Source organism: Coptis chinensis, chromosome 8 (assembly GCF_015680905.1).
Source record: "Coptis chinensis isolate HL-2020 chromosome 8, ASM1568090v1, whole genome shotgun sequence".
NCBI classification, from domain to species: Eukaryota; Viridiplantae; Streptophyta; class Magnoliopsida; order Ranunculales; family Ranunculaceae; genus Coptis; species Coptis chinensis.
Window position 1 is genome coordinate 25,123,957 of NC_141463.1, and position 17,499 is coordinate 25,141,455.

A 17,499-nucleotide genomic window follows, 5' to 3' on the forward strand; every position below is an offset into this window, starting at 1 on the left:
TATGAAGCATCACACATGAAATCACACCTGACCTAGGTTACATGGATACACCATATTTTGAAAAAAATCCGTGTCGGATACGTATCCACGTGTCCTTGTCGGACACATATTGCATGTAATTTACCTCGAATTTGGATATTTTGCCGTGTCCGACAATTCGTATCCGTGTCCGATACGGCGTGTCAATGTAACCTAGCACCTGACTATTAGAAGCTCTGTGCCTAGGCCAACTTGTAACTTTGCCTGTACTAAGTGATGAACATGCCTGTCCTGTCTGTGTATATTCTGTTTGTATTTGGTTTCTTATTTGGTTTGGCATTCCATTATTATTGATTAGTTGCTTCAAGGTGATGTTAGGCATAAGGGCAGTATTCATAAAAATGCTGTGAGGATATTGAAACTCAAAACAAGACAATATATAAATAGCTTTCACACACCTTAACAATTTTAAAAAAAAAAAAAAAGTTGAAATTAAGGGAGACTGCGTACACTGAAAGTGAAGTATAATGTGCTTTACTTTCAGTATTATGTTGCACTTCTCAGCACAGGCAGCGAGGGGAGTTAAAGATGCTTGTGTACCTAAATTTAATTTTATTGAATGAACCTCAAAAGCATTTTTTCTGCTTTCTGTTTATCTCTGGTTCCTCCAATTTACCACGGTACAGTCTGCAAACCATCCTTTTGGCTATTTAAAGATAATGCTTTGCTCCATGGTGCTTAAGAATAGACCAAGTTCTTTTATGCGTGTTTTAACCATAAATTAAGATTTCGGGAAATAAGTGTCGTTTGTAATGGAGACGTCAGTAGTAACACTCCTTCTAAGTGAGGATGCAGTTGTCGAATCTACTCTATTTGTGATTCTTTTGCTCTTTCTCTAAACTTTTGTAATTAGATCACTCTAAAGTCTAAACCCATCTCTGATGAAACACTTAAAGTGAGGGGTTGCAAAACCCAGGATAGAGATTGCTATTGGGAAAGAAAGGCCTGTAGGGCCTGTAGGTGATTGGAGCCAGCAGTGTATCACCGAGCTTGGTGTCATTTCTAGGCTTTATACCACCTTTTGCCACAAGTGGATTGCTGTGAAACCTCCAGCAGGACAAAGGTCTTCATAAGCTTGTTTTGGCAATTGACTTTTACTAGTTGTTTCTCCTACTGAATTTGTTAAACCGGCCTTAATCTGGATATTCCTTTTGTATGTGAGCTTTGTCAATTTGTTTTGTGTTTTCCTTTTTTTTTGTAGGACAAGTTTGACATGGATATGCATTTACCACATTTCCCGACTGCTGTCAATAATCATATCGGGGATCGTTTTAGAGATTTCACAAGTACTACCTTGACATTCGAAATAATGTAAACAAACTTGAACGCCCATATAATGGTGTATCACAAGAGGCCTGGGAGAGTTGGTGCCAATTTTGGGAAACAGATGAATTCAAGGTAACCAAAAACAAGATTCTAGTGTCTTTAGTTTAGTTTGTTTTTAATTAGTGTGCATCTAATAGATATTTTATTTGATTGATTCCAGAATGTTAGTACAAAAAGGCAGCACAGCCACTCACGACCTTGCGGTAAGCTAGGAAACGAAGCCCATCCTCAATATCTCTTTGAATATGGTTGGGCTCTTCAGTAACGTTCCTCTGAGAGCTAGAACAGCCCTAGATGGCTTGGATGAAGCATGCTATAACTGTTCTTCTATAATTCCAGTCATTCCTGCAATCAGAGATGTTTGAAGTACGAGGTAAGATGGTTTTATATCAAAACATTTAGTACTGAATAGATAAAGTTGAGATAGGAATACTTGCAATCAGTACATGTCCCTTGTATAAACACCAACTAAAAATTTCTCAGCACATTATACTGACTACTATGGCTTCCTACTGTTAATTTTCTGGAACTAACCAATCTGCATATTAACATCCTAATTATATTAATTTCCTTAGTGCCCAACATGGCAACATTCTGCGAGGTGAAAAAAAGTGGTCTATCACTGTCTACTACAGATTTTGTTACATTTGATTTGTATTACAAGTTGGTGAGTTCAAGATACTATAGTGTGTGCTTGTTTGTGTGTTTAACTTTCATTTACTACCTTTGTTTTGAGTCATACCACATGACCGGCGTCTCAAACACTCAACTAAAAATAGCAGGGTTTGAGAAGCAAAGTGAATGATTCTATGAAGTGGAAGATTTTACTTTATGCAGTTTTGCATTTCCATCTTCCTTGGACACCCATTTTGTTTCAGCCAACTTGTTCTTCTTCATTTCCCTTTTCGCATCCAGGACGTGCTTCTAATCCCATCAAAGGATCATATCCACAACTGTTACATTTAGGGGTGTTTGTTTTTTGTTTTTTGTAAGTTCTTTTTACTACTTATTCTCATTGTAAGCGGTGGACCACTTTTTTTGGTGTTTGTTTTTCAGCGTACTTATAAATGGTAGACCCTTTATTTGGTATATTTTTGCTACTTACAAGTGCCAAAAGTGTAAGTAGGAAAACTTGACTTACAGAAACTTATAAGTAGTAAACATGTAGTAAGGCACTTATAAGTGCAAAAAACAAACACCCCCTTAGTTTAAGTGGTTATATATGTCGTTTCATACTATTATAAGTGTATGAAGATTGAAGACACATTCTAGTTTTTGTTCCAAAAAGAATGATTGTGACGACTCTATCATAGTTGCACGCAAGTTTCTTGTTATTGTCATTTTTCGTAGCTTACTTTTTGAGGGTGTTCTTCTAATTATTTATAATCATTTCCATGGTTCAAAACTTCAAATCTTCAGGTATTTGACCTGTTTGACACAAAGCATAATGGGATATTAGGTTTTGAAGAGTTTGCTCATGCTCTCTCTGTCTTTCATCCCAATGCTCCAATTGACGATAAGATTGATTGTAAGTTGTAGATAGCTGTCAGTTTAACGTTTTCTTTTAGTTCATTCTATTTGGTTGATGAGTAGAATTGGCTAATAATGTTGAAACATTCTTTGCTTGCAGTTTCTTTTCAATTGTATGATCTTAAGCAACAAGGGTTCATTGAGAGACAGGAGGTACCTATTATTATTTTCACCTATAATTTTGTAATAGAATCGAATATTGTGAACCTTACCTTATGCCTGCTTATGCTTAAATTAAACTTGGCGCTTTAGCTAGCTATAGCAACACCCTTATATCATTTGTTGACAACTTATTGATTTCAGATATGTGTGCTTGAAAAAAAATAAAAAAATAAAATAAAATGACATGCAAAAGGATGGTGAATAAAATGAAAATTTGATTTCATGCTGTATCTAGTAGGCATTGGCGTAATGTGAGCACTGATAGTTGCTAGTGTGTCCATATATATATGATGGCGGTAAATTGGATATTACCTTTTGATGAAATTAATCTTAAAACTACGCTAGTATATGTTAACCATGTTTTTCATTAGCTGAAGAAAACATGCTAATTAAAGATCCCGGGGAGAGAGATCCACCAGATTGGAATGAGCGTACATACTTACATACCTACTTCTGTTGCCTAAATTGATTTCCTTGTAACTGTCTATACTTCTTTGAAATCTGAGGATGAGTTGCTAAGAATCAGAACTCTTGTCGGAAAATCACTTTGAAAATTTGAACAATCAAATCACAAAACATCATAACTTTTGGTGGCATTCTAGAATATGGGATGTGTGACAGCCCAAACACATGTTCCGGTGCTCCTCTTCATAAGGTAATGTTAGTGATGTTAAAATAAGAAGAAAGTTGGTCATTATTAGAATATGATGTAGACACATCAGGGGAACCAAACACCGTTATTAGAATTGGTCCAGAAAAGGTTAGTCCGCATCATTTAGATGAATTTGGGACCATGATTGCTAACTATATTCCCTAGACCAGCTTGTTCTATTAATAAGGTAGGTGATTATTCTTATCAATATGTTATTGGTAATTACTGTATCTTGGTTATAAACGAAACTTCAAGTCGTATAATTTCTCAGAGATATTAGTGTTAAGCTGTAATTTCTCAGATATTAGTTAGCTGTAATTATCATTTTTAGCTGCGATTTCTATGTCCAACTTTATGTTTCATAACCCTCACAGTAACTTGTGACTTCTGAGAGATAGCTTGTTACGCTCGGATTAAATAACTGATTAAAAAAAACAATTATTTGATATATACTCATATACCTCATTTTATGTTTGTTGCTATTAAATATATATTGCTGTAGTGCCATGCATAATTCAAATACACAGACGTGTTGTTGTATACATACACACTCTTGTTTGAGTTTCTAAGAATCTATATACAACATGTTGAAACGCATTGTTTCTGTGAAATGAAGCATTATTGTCTCGAATCTATATTCTGTAGAACCTTCATTTTCTATGAAAGTCTGAAGAGTTTTTTTTGACATTTTCACTTCACATCTGTATGTCTAGGTGAAGCAAATGGTAGTGGCTACGCTAGCTGAATCTGGAATGAATCTTTCCGATGATGTGATAGAAAGTATTATTGACAAGGTGCTGTGATTCCCCCACCACCACTAACTCAGTCAGTGGTGTTTCTTTATTGTTCTCTGTTGTCAGTGATACCATTATGTGCTGTTCTGCATCCATGTTAGGCCATTTTCTACCCATTATGAATATTGTTGTAGACATAAACTGTTGATTCTGTTTTTAGTTTTTGCTTTACCCTATCTTAGTCTATCCGAGGTTTGCAATTCATACAAGATATTTATCCCGATAATCATGTAAATATATATCAACGCTACCAATTATGGTTTTGATAATTGAAGTTAATAGCACACATGAATATAAATCACACCACTCTTTTACAGCTTTATTAAGTTGTTCCACCGTTAATGGAACTTCTTTTAGTGATCAAAAAATAAAAAGAAGTAAATAAATCTGTAACTATCTTATAATTAGTTTATTTGTATATTTCAAATCAGATTTCACCTTTCATATTGCCGTTTTGAGTTTCAAATGCGTTTATCTGAGTGCCGTGCTTCTTGACATTGGTAACATTGTGTCCTTGTGTGTGATATCCGTTTTAATCTGTTGCTAATAGTCTGAAAGTTTGTGATCATCAACAAAACCTTTTCTGAAAGAATACTTTCATTCAAAGTTTCACCTTTATTATTATTATTAGTAGTAGTAGTAATATTAATATTATTATTATTTTCTAAAGATCTTACAAAACATAGAAAAGTTGGAGTACGTCGAGTGGAATTACCTTTAAGAATGTCATAGCAGAGCTTAGATTAAAAAAAGAAAGAAAGAGTACCACCGTGATGATGAACTTCCTATTTTTTTTTCCTAGTACACTTAAAGAACAGTATAAATTTCCATTTGAAGACAAACTTTAAAAGGAGGCCCTCAAACCTGTAGACTATGACCAGAATGGTGAAGATGATAATTTGCAAAGTTGACTTTGTCCCCGTCTAAATGCGTCCTGTTACACTCGAGCCAAATTATGTACAAGAGCAAAAAGGCAGTATTCCCAGTGCATTTACCGTAAGAAGGGATAGAGGGAAAGTCGCTACCAAGTAGAGCCTTAGCCTTCTGAGTTTGTACAGTGCTTCTACCAAGAAATACCAGGCTTTTCTGGTCATGATGGTGATACTCTGGAAGGAAGTTTGATCCTTTCAAAATACACCGGTTTGTAGTCATGCGACACTATCCTCATATTGCAGGTCTGATGGCCCAGATCCTCATGACCCATGCATCAATAGCCAATGAGGACCACGATCTAGGCTTATACGGGAATGGATCTGGAAGGCTCTCGTCTGACAAGGAAAGCCTTTAGTGAACTAATATTCATAATCGCGTCTCTTTGTCCACCGAGTGAATTAAGTCGATGTGTGATGGAAAGGCTGAGCTGCTTCTAGGTGGGAGTTCTTACACAGCTAATGATACTAATCATTCATTAGGTATATTATTCGTCATTATGCTGGTTTGTCTGGTCAGGTGTACCAACTTCGCTTAGCAGTTTTAGAAGAGTTGGGTCAAAAGTTGATTGCCTTATTTTTTTGTTCATCATCTGGTACAAGGCTTTTTTGTTGTTACTTGTCAGTTGTTACCAATATAAAAATGGTGTTGTTTTTGATGATGATAACAGACCTTTGAGGAAGCTGATACAAAACATGATGGGAAGATCGACAAGGAAGAGTGGCGAAGTCTTGTTCTGCGACATCCATCTCTGTTGAAGAATATGACTCTTCAATACCTCAAGTAAGTTTCAATTTTATCACTTCAATGCTCTTTCCTAGTTAGATGGGGAATGGCAAGAATGTTTGTCAGCATAAGTTGAGGATTATGATTCTTCAGTAACTCATGAGTCATGTCATATCCTCTGTTAATTTGAGAAGGGGCCTTCAACTATCCTCAATAATGCCTTTTACATTTGATTTCCAGAAGTTTTTGTTGTATTTTTTGGATCGTACTTTTTTTGAAATGCCTAGGTTCAATCCTTGTCTGCCTCAAGGCATAACACTTAGAAAACTTTTCACCGGTGAACTTACGTGGCCATCTCTACTGGCGACTTTGAGTTGAGTGCTATTAAATTCTTAAGTTCCTAACAAAGAGTTGGTCGATTTTTATTTTGGGTGATCAAAGGCGTGATTTAGAATAAGAAGAAATTTTACATGTATTATCTAGTGTTTAATTTTTCTGATTAGAAATCTGACTTGATGAAGTTCTCATAACCATGTGATTAGAATCAGCTCTGGAAACAAGCTGACAACGCCCTTCAGTTTTACGTTTATCGAATGACCGTCGTACTATCAAATCCATTGAGAGCATCTGCAGCATAAAGCAAATTAGAAAAAAACCAATCAGATTCAGACAAAGATCTGAAGCTCCCTTAACCTGCGTGTTAACTTCTGCAAACAAGCCAATGAGATTGCAGCGTTAGTTAGAGGACTATGCATGTTATGTTTCCCTTTGCGATCTGCAGTCTATTATGTTCACCAACGTGCTGGTTTCATCGTTCTGGCCCAAACTGACAGTTTTTTTGACATTTTCCTTGGGCAGGGACATCACAACTACATTCCCGAGCTTTGTATTTCACTCTCAAGTCGATGATACCTAAGGCTGTGTCCAGGTTAAGGTCCAAGGAAAAATTTGTTGGAGGTTGTATTTGGTTTCTTTCAAGCTGCATTTTAGGTTGGATATGTTGAAGTGTGCAGTCATATGTGAGTGTTGACTGTTTCGGACCATTGCTCTTTGTTTGTTATTTTTGTAGACAATACCTAACTCCTGTTTAGGCGTTCTGTGTCTCTCATCTGTATCAAGAGAAAGTGTAGCGTAGTGATCTGCGCTTTGTTTTAGGGATGTAAAAATTGTGCATATGTTGAAGTGTGCAGTCAGATGTGAGTGTTGAGAAGTTCAATTTGGCATATTATTTAAAGGCGAAGTGTAGCCATTTAGCTTTGGCTATGTGAAATATAGTTTGTTGCAGTGCTTTTAATCTCTGTCTGTAAGATAATGTATTCCAAGTCTCTAAGGAGCAGCTATGATAATTGAAGTGATATTCCAATTATTGACATCACAATTGTTGTACATTTCATGTACAGAAAGACTTGGGAATTATTCTTCGGTTTATTTGACATTTTTTTTATACATTGCTATCAAAGACCATTAATACTGAGTAGTTGAGAATGCTCCCAGTGACCCACGTCAGCCCTCCTTTTTTCTCTCAGATTGACACATCAGATTTTATCTAAAAAAATGAATTCTACGCCTTTTTTTTGGCAATTTCAATTGTTCGTAGTCCAAAATACATAAAAACCAAATAGATAAGTAGATAAAAACCTCTTTCTTAAATCTTATCTCCATTCTTAAATCTTATCTTTCCCCTTTTCTTAAATATTTAAGTAGACATATACTTAAATCTTATTTTTGATGTAGCCGAATCATCGCTGGCCATGTCACCGATCCATCGAGTAGTTGAGAATGCTCCCAATTGATCCCGTTTTTTTTCTCTCGGTGACACATCAGATTTTTACCTAAAAAATGAATTCTGCTTTTTTTTTGGCAATTTCAATTGTTAAGAAAGTCCAAAATACATAAAACCCAAAATAGATAAGTAGATAAAAACCTCTTTCTTAAATCTTATCTCCATTCTTAAATCTTATCTTTCCCCTTTTCTTAAATATTTAAGTAGACATATACTTAAATCTTATTTTTGATGTAGCCGAATCATCGCTGGCCATGTCACCGATCCAAGTGAATCCCGCAAAATCTATAACGGCCTTTGATAAGACTCAAAACACAACAAAGGTCACGATCCCTCCCACCTACCATGGTTTGTTTGAGGATACTAATCTTTGTGCAATTCATGCCAAGAGGGTCACTATAATGCCTAAGGACATTCAACTTGCTAGAAGGATTCGAGGCGAACGTGCTTAATTGTGTTTGTTTTGTAACTTCAATGGGTGTGGTTATCTGATGGGGTTTTAAATGAAATTACAAGAATATCTTCACTCAATTTCAATTTTTTATTATTTTGTTGTTATCATTTCATTCATTTTTATTTGTCCAAATTTTCAATTCTATGTGGTGGGGTAAACCATTTGTGAGAGAATTAAATATGTCAAAACGAAATATACTTCTATACCACTACAATTGTATGAAAAGTTATTGAGGTATCTTTGCGGCAAAGAAATCAAGAAAACTGTATGATAAGAGAGAAAAAAGGATAGCTCTCCCCCTAAACATTGCAAATATGTAGGCTGGGCGATTGTGTGAAGGTTAGGGCGTCTTTTTTTTTTTCCGAAAACCCAATTTTTCCAAAATTCGATTTGATATTTTTTCGAATTTAGCCAAGATATTTGTGTTTCAATATCTGAAATTTTGATATTCGATTTTTTCAAAAAATAATTGGATCGGAATTAATTAATTTCTAAAATTTTAATATATAACTATTTATTTCATATAGTTACTAAATTAAAACTGCAAATAGTTTACAAACCAAATAAAAATCCTAGAGAAGTAGAATATTGTCTCTCTTACAATTTCAAAAAATCAATATTGTCATTCTAATACATGTCTCAATTTCTCCCATTTTTCTATTTATTGAATTAATGTATTAACATGAAGAAAAAACTTACTGAATGAATGTATTAAAAAGTCTAATTTGTTTATTGAATTAATACATTTTAAAATAATTGCTAAATGAATATATTAATTGGATATATAATTTTACTTCTATATTTTGTGAATTCTGAAATTTTTGAAAATTTTCCGATTTTCCGAACTTTTCGAATTTGGAAGAAAAATTGTCATCCGAAAAATAATTGGATCGGATTTGAAAGCCACAAGTGGAGAAACCAACAAACAACAATTGAATTATTTAACCTCGGTAAGTTACTTTTTGTTTAATCTACTTCACTTTTGATTTTACGCTTTGACCATGAATTCGATCTCGATGCTTTCTTGCCAAAAAGCACAGTTTTGATCCATTTTCTTAGAGATTTCTCCATTCCAAGAAGTAAAGATCCATATAACCAAGTTGTTTCGAGCGCAACAAGCTCGCCCATAAGAGTGTTGTACGACTTTGATCCAATTGCAATAGCGGTTTGAGAGTCCTGGTTTTCATACACAGATACCATGAATCAAGAAAGTCCATACGAACTACTTAAAAGTAGAAATGTTGATTGTCTTCATTCTTAGATATGGAACAAACTTCATCAGTGAAGCAGAGTAAACTTTTTTTTCTTTTTGGGTGACAACCTTGGTAAACGAGGAAGCCTATGTATAATATTATCCAAAGCGTACAATGCACAAGTTGTAATATGTGCATGCATCATAAAACATAAATGTAGATTTGATTGTCATCAAATAGAGGTATTGAGAAAATGCATACTACAACAATAAAATATTCAAGTATAATATAGATGCTCAAAGATGAACCAAGATGTTACATACTCACATCTTCCTTTTTCGGTTCCAAAAAAACTAAATTGTGCTTGCACGCAATTGTAAAAAAGTTACAAACACACTCATAACTTTTCGAAGGACATAGAACATACTAAAAACACCTATGAAGGGTGGGTTGGAACTATACCCAGACTAAACAAAGATTTTTGAAGATTATAGATCATCATATGCAGGCCAAGCAGGCCAAACCACATTTCAATAAGACATCAAAAACAAAATGGCTTTGAGCTTTTCAGTTAGAAAATTCCGTACAAGCAGCATTTTTCACATTTTTCAGCCCAATTTCAGGTTTGTGCCCTCCACATCGAGCTATACCACTCTCTATCGCCCTATTGTTTCTCTGCATATATTTAATAATCAACTGAGATGAGTTTAAGGTAGCCACATGGATCAACTCATCGAGGGCCTTAATTTTTCAAAATAGTATTTTCTATGTCCAAAGAAGAGATATATATGTACGATATTACTAAAAATTGACTTTTGCCCAATTGGTGAAGTATGAGTACCACATGCTAGGACCGAAACCCGAAGCACATGGACCATCTCAATTGCATGTTTGTGCCCCCACGTTGAGCAACACCATTCTAATGCCCTACTTGTTTTTTTAGCAATCAATTGAGATAGGCTTGATGTAGGTACCAAAAAAAAAAAAAAGTCATCAGATGGCTATAAATTTCCCAATGTTGTAATTTGGTTTGCATGTTCCCCAAAGGGATTTATGTACATTATACTACTAAAATGACTTTTGCCCGGTTGGTGAAGTCTGAGTACCACATGCGAGATTTAATGCCTTACATCATCATCAAACAAGTTATCTAGCAATGTAACGAAAAAAGAAATAGCTTGATGGAAGGCAAAGAAAAAAGCGATTATGCACTTGAACTCATCTTGCCTAACCAGGGATTTACTAACTACTCACCTTTACTAAGGTGGTATTAGAGGCAACATTTAGTAGAAGTGCTGAAGTAATTTACAATAATAAGTTTACACTGATTCGGAAAATGATACACCAAATAGAAATGATTGGTGCGAGAAGAGGAGTAAAATCTATATGTTAGTGTTTCACAAATTTTACTTGAGTAGTTGAGTCCATTTTTTTTTGGGTGGGGGAGGTGTGACCCATGACCCAAGGCCGTATCCCCACTATATGACTAATAATTTCATCATTTGCTGGAAGATGAATAGAAGAAGAAGATACTACGAGGGTCATGAAACATGCATGATAATATCAAGTTACCAGCAGTAGCAATAACAATAACCATAAAAGGAAGGTGATCCTGATGAAATAAAGTTTACCAAACAAAATAGAAAAATAATAATAGTAAGTAGCAGCAACAATTTAGAACAAGGCAACTTCCCAAGAACCGTCCATTTTCCTACTTATTAGAAGCTCCAAAACATTGAAGTAAACGGTGAAATCCAACACTATATCTCTGGCAAGATAGAAAGCTTTGGAAGCAATAAACAACATTTACTGAAAAACAAATTTCAGATTGAGAAAAATAGTCGTCTTGGTGAAAATCTTTCATTACTTATCTTTGTTTACTTTGTAAATAATCTCAAAGGCAATACTTATTTTGATAGAATCTACTCTATTCATCTTCTTAGGCACCGGTTCATCTAAAAAGATATGGTAGAAACTGCATGACCCCACAAATGAATGAAGATATTAGTAGTACTGTGAACGAGAAGATAATGGACAAATAAATTTTGGTGTGTCCAATGTGCAAGAGCAAGGAATTGTTGAGCCTGACAATGAAGGTACTTTTGGTTCTTCTTCTTACTTTCAATGTCATTTACAAGTTTATATTGCATGATGTGGCTATGTGTAGTTGTGGAAATTTAAGTTAGTGAGGCCATGGCCAGTGAATGGCCTCTAGACGGTTGGAACACAATATTTCCAACTGTACTAGATACCTGGATGGGTGAGATTCCCAAGTAAAGATAGGATAAGGTCAATGAGTGCAAGTTTTACTATAGGAGAATATTGCTCAATCCTTGGGCTTCCGTTTACGTTCATTGTGTTATGCGAGACATACTTTTTATCAGAGCATCACTTCGAGACAAAGAGGGTTTATATGTCGAATTCACAACTTATGAGTATTTGGCAATCAAAGTAAGTGCAATTATCTTTAGTGTCTGTGTTAGGTTTAAATATTCTTTTTTTTTGAATTTCGTTCCTTTAGACAATGATTGTATTTTCTTTAAATTCCTGCTTAACAAGTCGTGGTTCTACCGAAAATTTGTAAATCATGTCATGTACAGGCTTTGTTGTGTAACTCTACCTTTTGTTTCTTTTTTTACTTCAGGCTGATCAGTCAGGAACCGTAGTTGAGGTACTCTGGAGGATGGAAAGCCGGTCGGCGTTGACCGCGATTACTCTCTTTCTCTCTGCGTGTGTGTGTGTGGAGTTAAACAACCATTACAATATTGTTTGAATTTAAATTGGTCAGATTTGAACAATTTCGATTGTACAAATAATTTTATGCTCATTTTGCTTCACCCATTGCTGAACTTGGAAGTTCTCTTTTTTCTTTTCTTTGCAGCCTCTCTGTTTTGTTATTGAGCCATGAAGTAAAATGTGGATGTGTTGTAGCATGTTGAAAATATACTTAATCTTAATGTTGATCCACGGTGTTTTAATTGCCTATGCAGCCAGAGGGGGCCAATGGACGCTTTTACAGAACAACATTGGGATAGCAAAGATCGCACATGCAAATTTGCTAAACAACAACCGCGTGGTTATCTTTGATCGAATTGATTTTGGCCTGTCAAATATTCCGTTGCCCAATGGCAAGTGTCGAAATGATTCTAATGAAAAGGCAGTTATCATATATCTACTTTAATTTATAACCAAATGGGATATCATATTGTGTCGTATCTGGTCTAATTGACCTTAAAGTTGGGAGCAACATTAGCCATCGCGGATTGTGTTTTCTTGGTTGTCAATATTAATGTGATTATGTGAAAGAGATGGCTTCACTAATAAAAATAATAAGAACAAAAAGAAGAATGAAAAAGCATGTGGAACTGTGGTCGGTTTTGGTTTTCATATTTAAATCCAAGCAAATTTAAATATGAAAACAAACTGATTTGGTTGAACATGCCTTACTTTGAAGAGATGGGAATAAGTAGTCATAATGATACAGTCCCAAGTGGAGAATTCTAATGAAGAGTTGCGCGTGTTGGGCTGTCGGTTTTTGCAAAACCAGCCGCCATGGAGTTATAGAGAACAATATCTGGTTAGGGATTTTGATCATACAAGTTTTGGGAATAGTCCATTATATTGTGGTGGAGGTGAGAGTGAAATTGTGGATGAGTTTGGTGAGGATAGCGAGTTCGGTAAGGGTGTTTGATTTCATTATAGATACTTGGATTTGTTTGAGTTCTCAAAGGGAGTTGCATTTGAATATTTAATTTATAACATAGTCAGGTCCTTTCAAACTAGAGTTGATGAAAGGAAGTCGACTTCATAAAAAAAAATGTTTATCGAAAAAAAAATAAAAATAAAAAATACTCTATATAACCCATTAAACTAGGGGATGAATATGTTGCATCTGCATTCATTTGGTAAGTTAAGGTAGTGCCAATGGTAATGTTGGAATTGGATTGTATAGTTTGTGCCAAATAGTTATTTTCTGAAGGGTGCATTGACAATCTCCAAATATAATAATAGTATAGAGGCACAAACCTGTACATGAAACATTTTTAGCTGAAGTGTTAATAACAATTCACTTCTGGCATTAAGGACCCCTGACTTTATTCAATTAAATAATCCTAATTAAACAATTAACTCTTTATGGACTTGATCCGTCAGTAACTCTGTGGAGAAATTTAGATATTGAACTAACGTCCACATTTGTGATGAAACAAAGATTAAGGTTTTCTAATATTTTGAGCTATGGAATGGAATAGGAATTACTGTGACTTGATTTGTAATGTTGTGATTGGATATAGAGTTGATAATCACACTAATATGCACACTTTTGTAGATGTGTCAGTAAATAATCATGGTTACCTTACTTTGTAATCCAACTAATTATTCATAGTAATTGTGCTACAGGTATGGGACAGTTACAAAGACATAGTCACAATGTAGGAGATTACACTGCTTTTGTATTGAATGTTTCATTGTAAAATGTGTGTTGAGACTTGGGATTCTACTCTCAAATATATCTTTTATAAATTGTAAAATTGTATATACATCTAGGTAACTAAAGAGTCATTACGAGTTTACTGATTTTCATTATTTCTATGTATAGAACTCCGAATGTAAATAAATGTTATTAAATCATTGATTGTCGTCACAACACAAACAATTGTGTATTAACTTCTGTTTAGTTTGTTTAATGATTAAAATTGGATCTCGATTCTTATTTATAATTATTATGATGCATTAGTATGTAGGAGTATCCGCATTACATAATTGAAATGTCGTTAGCCATTTGTTTTTTAAGAGCAATTTGTGGCATATCACTTATATGCCCACTTGCTCAGTTTCCCTTGAATAGTTCTTTGTATGTTATTCCCTACTCCGTTGGTCCTCTAAATGATCTTCTGTTGAGTGGACCTTGGAAGAATTCAATTTTAGATACAAGTAGTGGTTCGATATAGTTCTAAGATTGATATCCGGATTTACACTCACAAAACTTGGCAGGCAACTCATCCATACATCAATTGGGACTAGAAAGCCAATTTATTTGCATATCAAACAGACTATAAAATGTGTTCCTGAAGATTGACCTCTCAAGAAATCGACTCTTTTGGCTATCGATCGGTCGGTAACTTCTTCAAACCAACCCTGTATTATTTTTCCATTCAACATAAAACAAAACGTTGATTTTGTTCTTTGAAAATGTATTTGAAATAAATATTCAAATGTAATTTTATAAGACAAAGAGGTTAGCATAGACAACCTAAGAGACCTTTGGGGATTTTGAAGAAAGATGCTACAAAAACTGTTGTTCTTGATTTCGGTATCAATTTTGGAACTAGCGAGACGAAAGCTAACTATGAGGGGAATTTTATTATTGGACCGCAAGCAAAGAGTTTGGCAGGGACCGATCCAACAAACACGATTACTAGGATTTGGCGTCTTTTAGGCAGAAAATACGATGACCCACTGGTCCAGATCGAAAGAAATGAAAATGGTTTCCTATAAGATAGTCGAAAGAAATGAAAATGGTTTCCTATAAGATAGTCAGGGCTCCTAATGGAGATTTGTGTGTTGCCTATGGAAAGCAGTATTTTCCAACAAATATTGCAGCCATGATTCTGAAAGGCATAAAACAGACTGCAAAGAAGTACTACGGAAAGTCAGTATCTAATGCCATCTTTGCTTTTCCAAGAGAAACTATTGATGTTCAATATAAGGAAATAATGAATGTTGGGTTAATGGCAAGGCTACATCCACTACTACTTATTAATGAGCCTATTGCTGCAATATCTTATGGGTTGATTAACAAAGAGGGTCTAATAGCAGTCTGTGATCTTGGTGATAGGAACTTTGATGTCTCCATACTACGAATTTCCGATGGTGATCTCAACATTGTAGGAAAACACGATCCTTTCTTGGATGGGGAGGACTTTGACAATGTCATAGTGGAGTATTTGGTGAGTGAGATCAAATGCATTCATGGGATTGATGCTACAATATAATCGCCAAGTTAGCTGTCCAAATGCTTCATCAAGCAGCTGAGAAAGCTAAGGTAGGACTCTCATCTAGATTTGAAATTGATATCGATTTGTCTTTCGCTACTCCTGATGTATCAGCCAGAAAAGATATATCTATGCTTTACACTTACTAGATCAAGGTTTGAGAGCTTGCAATCCCCTTCAAAAAATATTAGAAAAACATAAATCCTTCAAACAAAGTATACAATGAATCATTAGCTATCAATATACATATATTATTTATTCAAGTGGACTTTAGGTTTTTGAGTAATTAGCCATCTATGTAGCAAGTCCGGCCATAGGCCGGGCCAAATGGCTAGTTCTTTCATAATATGTAGTCAAAAAGACATTATAATTATTACACCTTGAAGCATTTTCAGTTTATTTTTTTCAATGTAGCGAGCCCGTACAGGTTTTGACATTATAATATCTAAATTGTATAATTTTTCTTTATCAAATAAATGTTCAATTCTTTCTGATTAATGGCAATATAGTTTTTGAATTCTCCCCCTTTTAATTATTACTAAATTTCTAATTTTTAATACCATAATTTTACTTTCAAATAAACCGCACGTCACATTTGGATTTGTGAATATTTAGCATCACTTACTCAATTTTAGAGTGTTGCTACATCCCTGCGTCGACTTTGCTAGTTACATATAAAAAAAACTTTGCTAAGAGTTATTTCACTTGCTTTTCTCTCTCACTCTCATCTAGCTGACTAGCTGCAATAAGTTATGTTAAAAAACTTGTTATAACATATTATACCAGTAAACTCTACTCTAGCCCCAAATTAGTGAAATACTATTCACCTCTATCCAGGGGCGGCTCAAGGCAATCGGCCCTAAACAAAGTTCTAATTGCTATCTACGTTAATAGAAATCCTAAAACAAATAGGAAACAAATTGTACAAGTTGCGAGAGTTGTTTATTGGAATAGAAAGCGCGGGGGCGCTCTAGTTGTACTAAAGTAGAGGGCGTGCACGCTCTGACTTCCAATACTCCCCCTCAAGTTGGAGAGTGAATGTCAAGAACTCCCAACTTGCGAATTAATCTCATAAAGGTGTCATTGCCGAGAGGTTTAGTGAAGGTGTCAGCCAACTGATCTGAGGATGGAACGAACGTAGGAGATAATAACTTGGCTTGTATCTTTTCGCGTAAGAAATGACAGTCCAGTTTGATGTGCTTCGTTCATTCATGGAAAACTGGATTCTAAAAGATATGTAGGGCGGCTTGATTGCCATAGAACATGGTCATCGGAGAATTAGACATACGAGGAAAATGATCCATATCATTAAGAGAATTTGACTGCGAATGGATGTAAAACAATCATCGAGGCCTTGCATGAATTTCATAGAATGACTATCTTCAATCTCTTTGGTAAAAATAGATGCATGACCACAAGTACAAGCAGGCATAGTTGACAAAGAACTTAATTCATCCCATAAAGATTTAAGCAAAGTGAAGTAAACAGATACCGGACAGTTGTCTTGTTTGAGAAGAGTGACGGAATCCTTCAGTTAAAAGACCTTGGGTGCGTTAATTTGTGAAAAACGGTCACCTAGATCTTTCCAGATTTCGGATGCAGAGTCGGCATAGAGGATGCTTCCACGGATATCTGGTCTGGAATAACAGAATTAAAAATCCATGAAGCAACGAGATCATCACATCGCGACCACTTGGCGTTCTCTTTGGGAGTAGTGGGAGGTGCGTGTGACGGAGCCAGTAACCATGTCGGATAATTGACACCGGATAATAGAGGAGATACAAAAACAGCCGTAGGGCTATCTGAGTGGTGTACAAAGAAAGGATCATCGGACTCTGGAGGAGAGTCATTATTGGTGTTTGAGTTGTTGGTCATTGAGAATTGAGAGGAGGCAGAAGCTTAGAGCCGCTACGGTTA

General features: G+C 35.2%; 1 protein-coding gene across 1 annotated transcript; it reads left to right on the plus strand.

Moving 5' to 3' along the window:
* Positions 1–1,375: 1,375 nt before the first annotated feature.
* On the plus strand, positions 1,376–7,556 carry LOC147480740 (calcineurin B-like protein 3). Its single transcript, XM_086578738.1, has 7 exons — positions 1,376–1,437; positions 1,705–1,738; positions 2,785–2,893; positions 2,996–3,048; positions 4,423–4,503; positions 6,104–6,216; positions 7,018–7,556. Exons 1-7 carry the CDS (start codon positions 1,376–1,378, stop codon positions 7,073–7,075), a joined length of 510 nt encoding a protein of 169 aa, XP_086434864.1. The 3' UTR covers positions 7,076–7,556.
* The last annotated feature ends 9,943 nt before the right edge of the window (positions 7,557–17,499 follow it).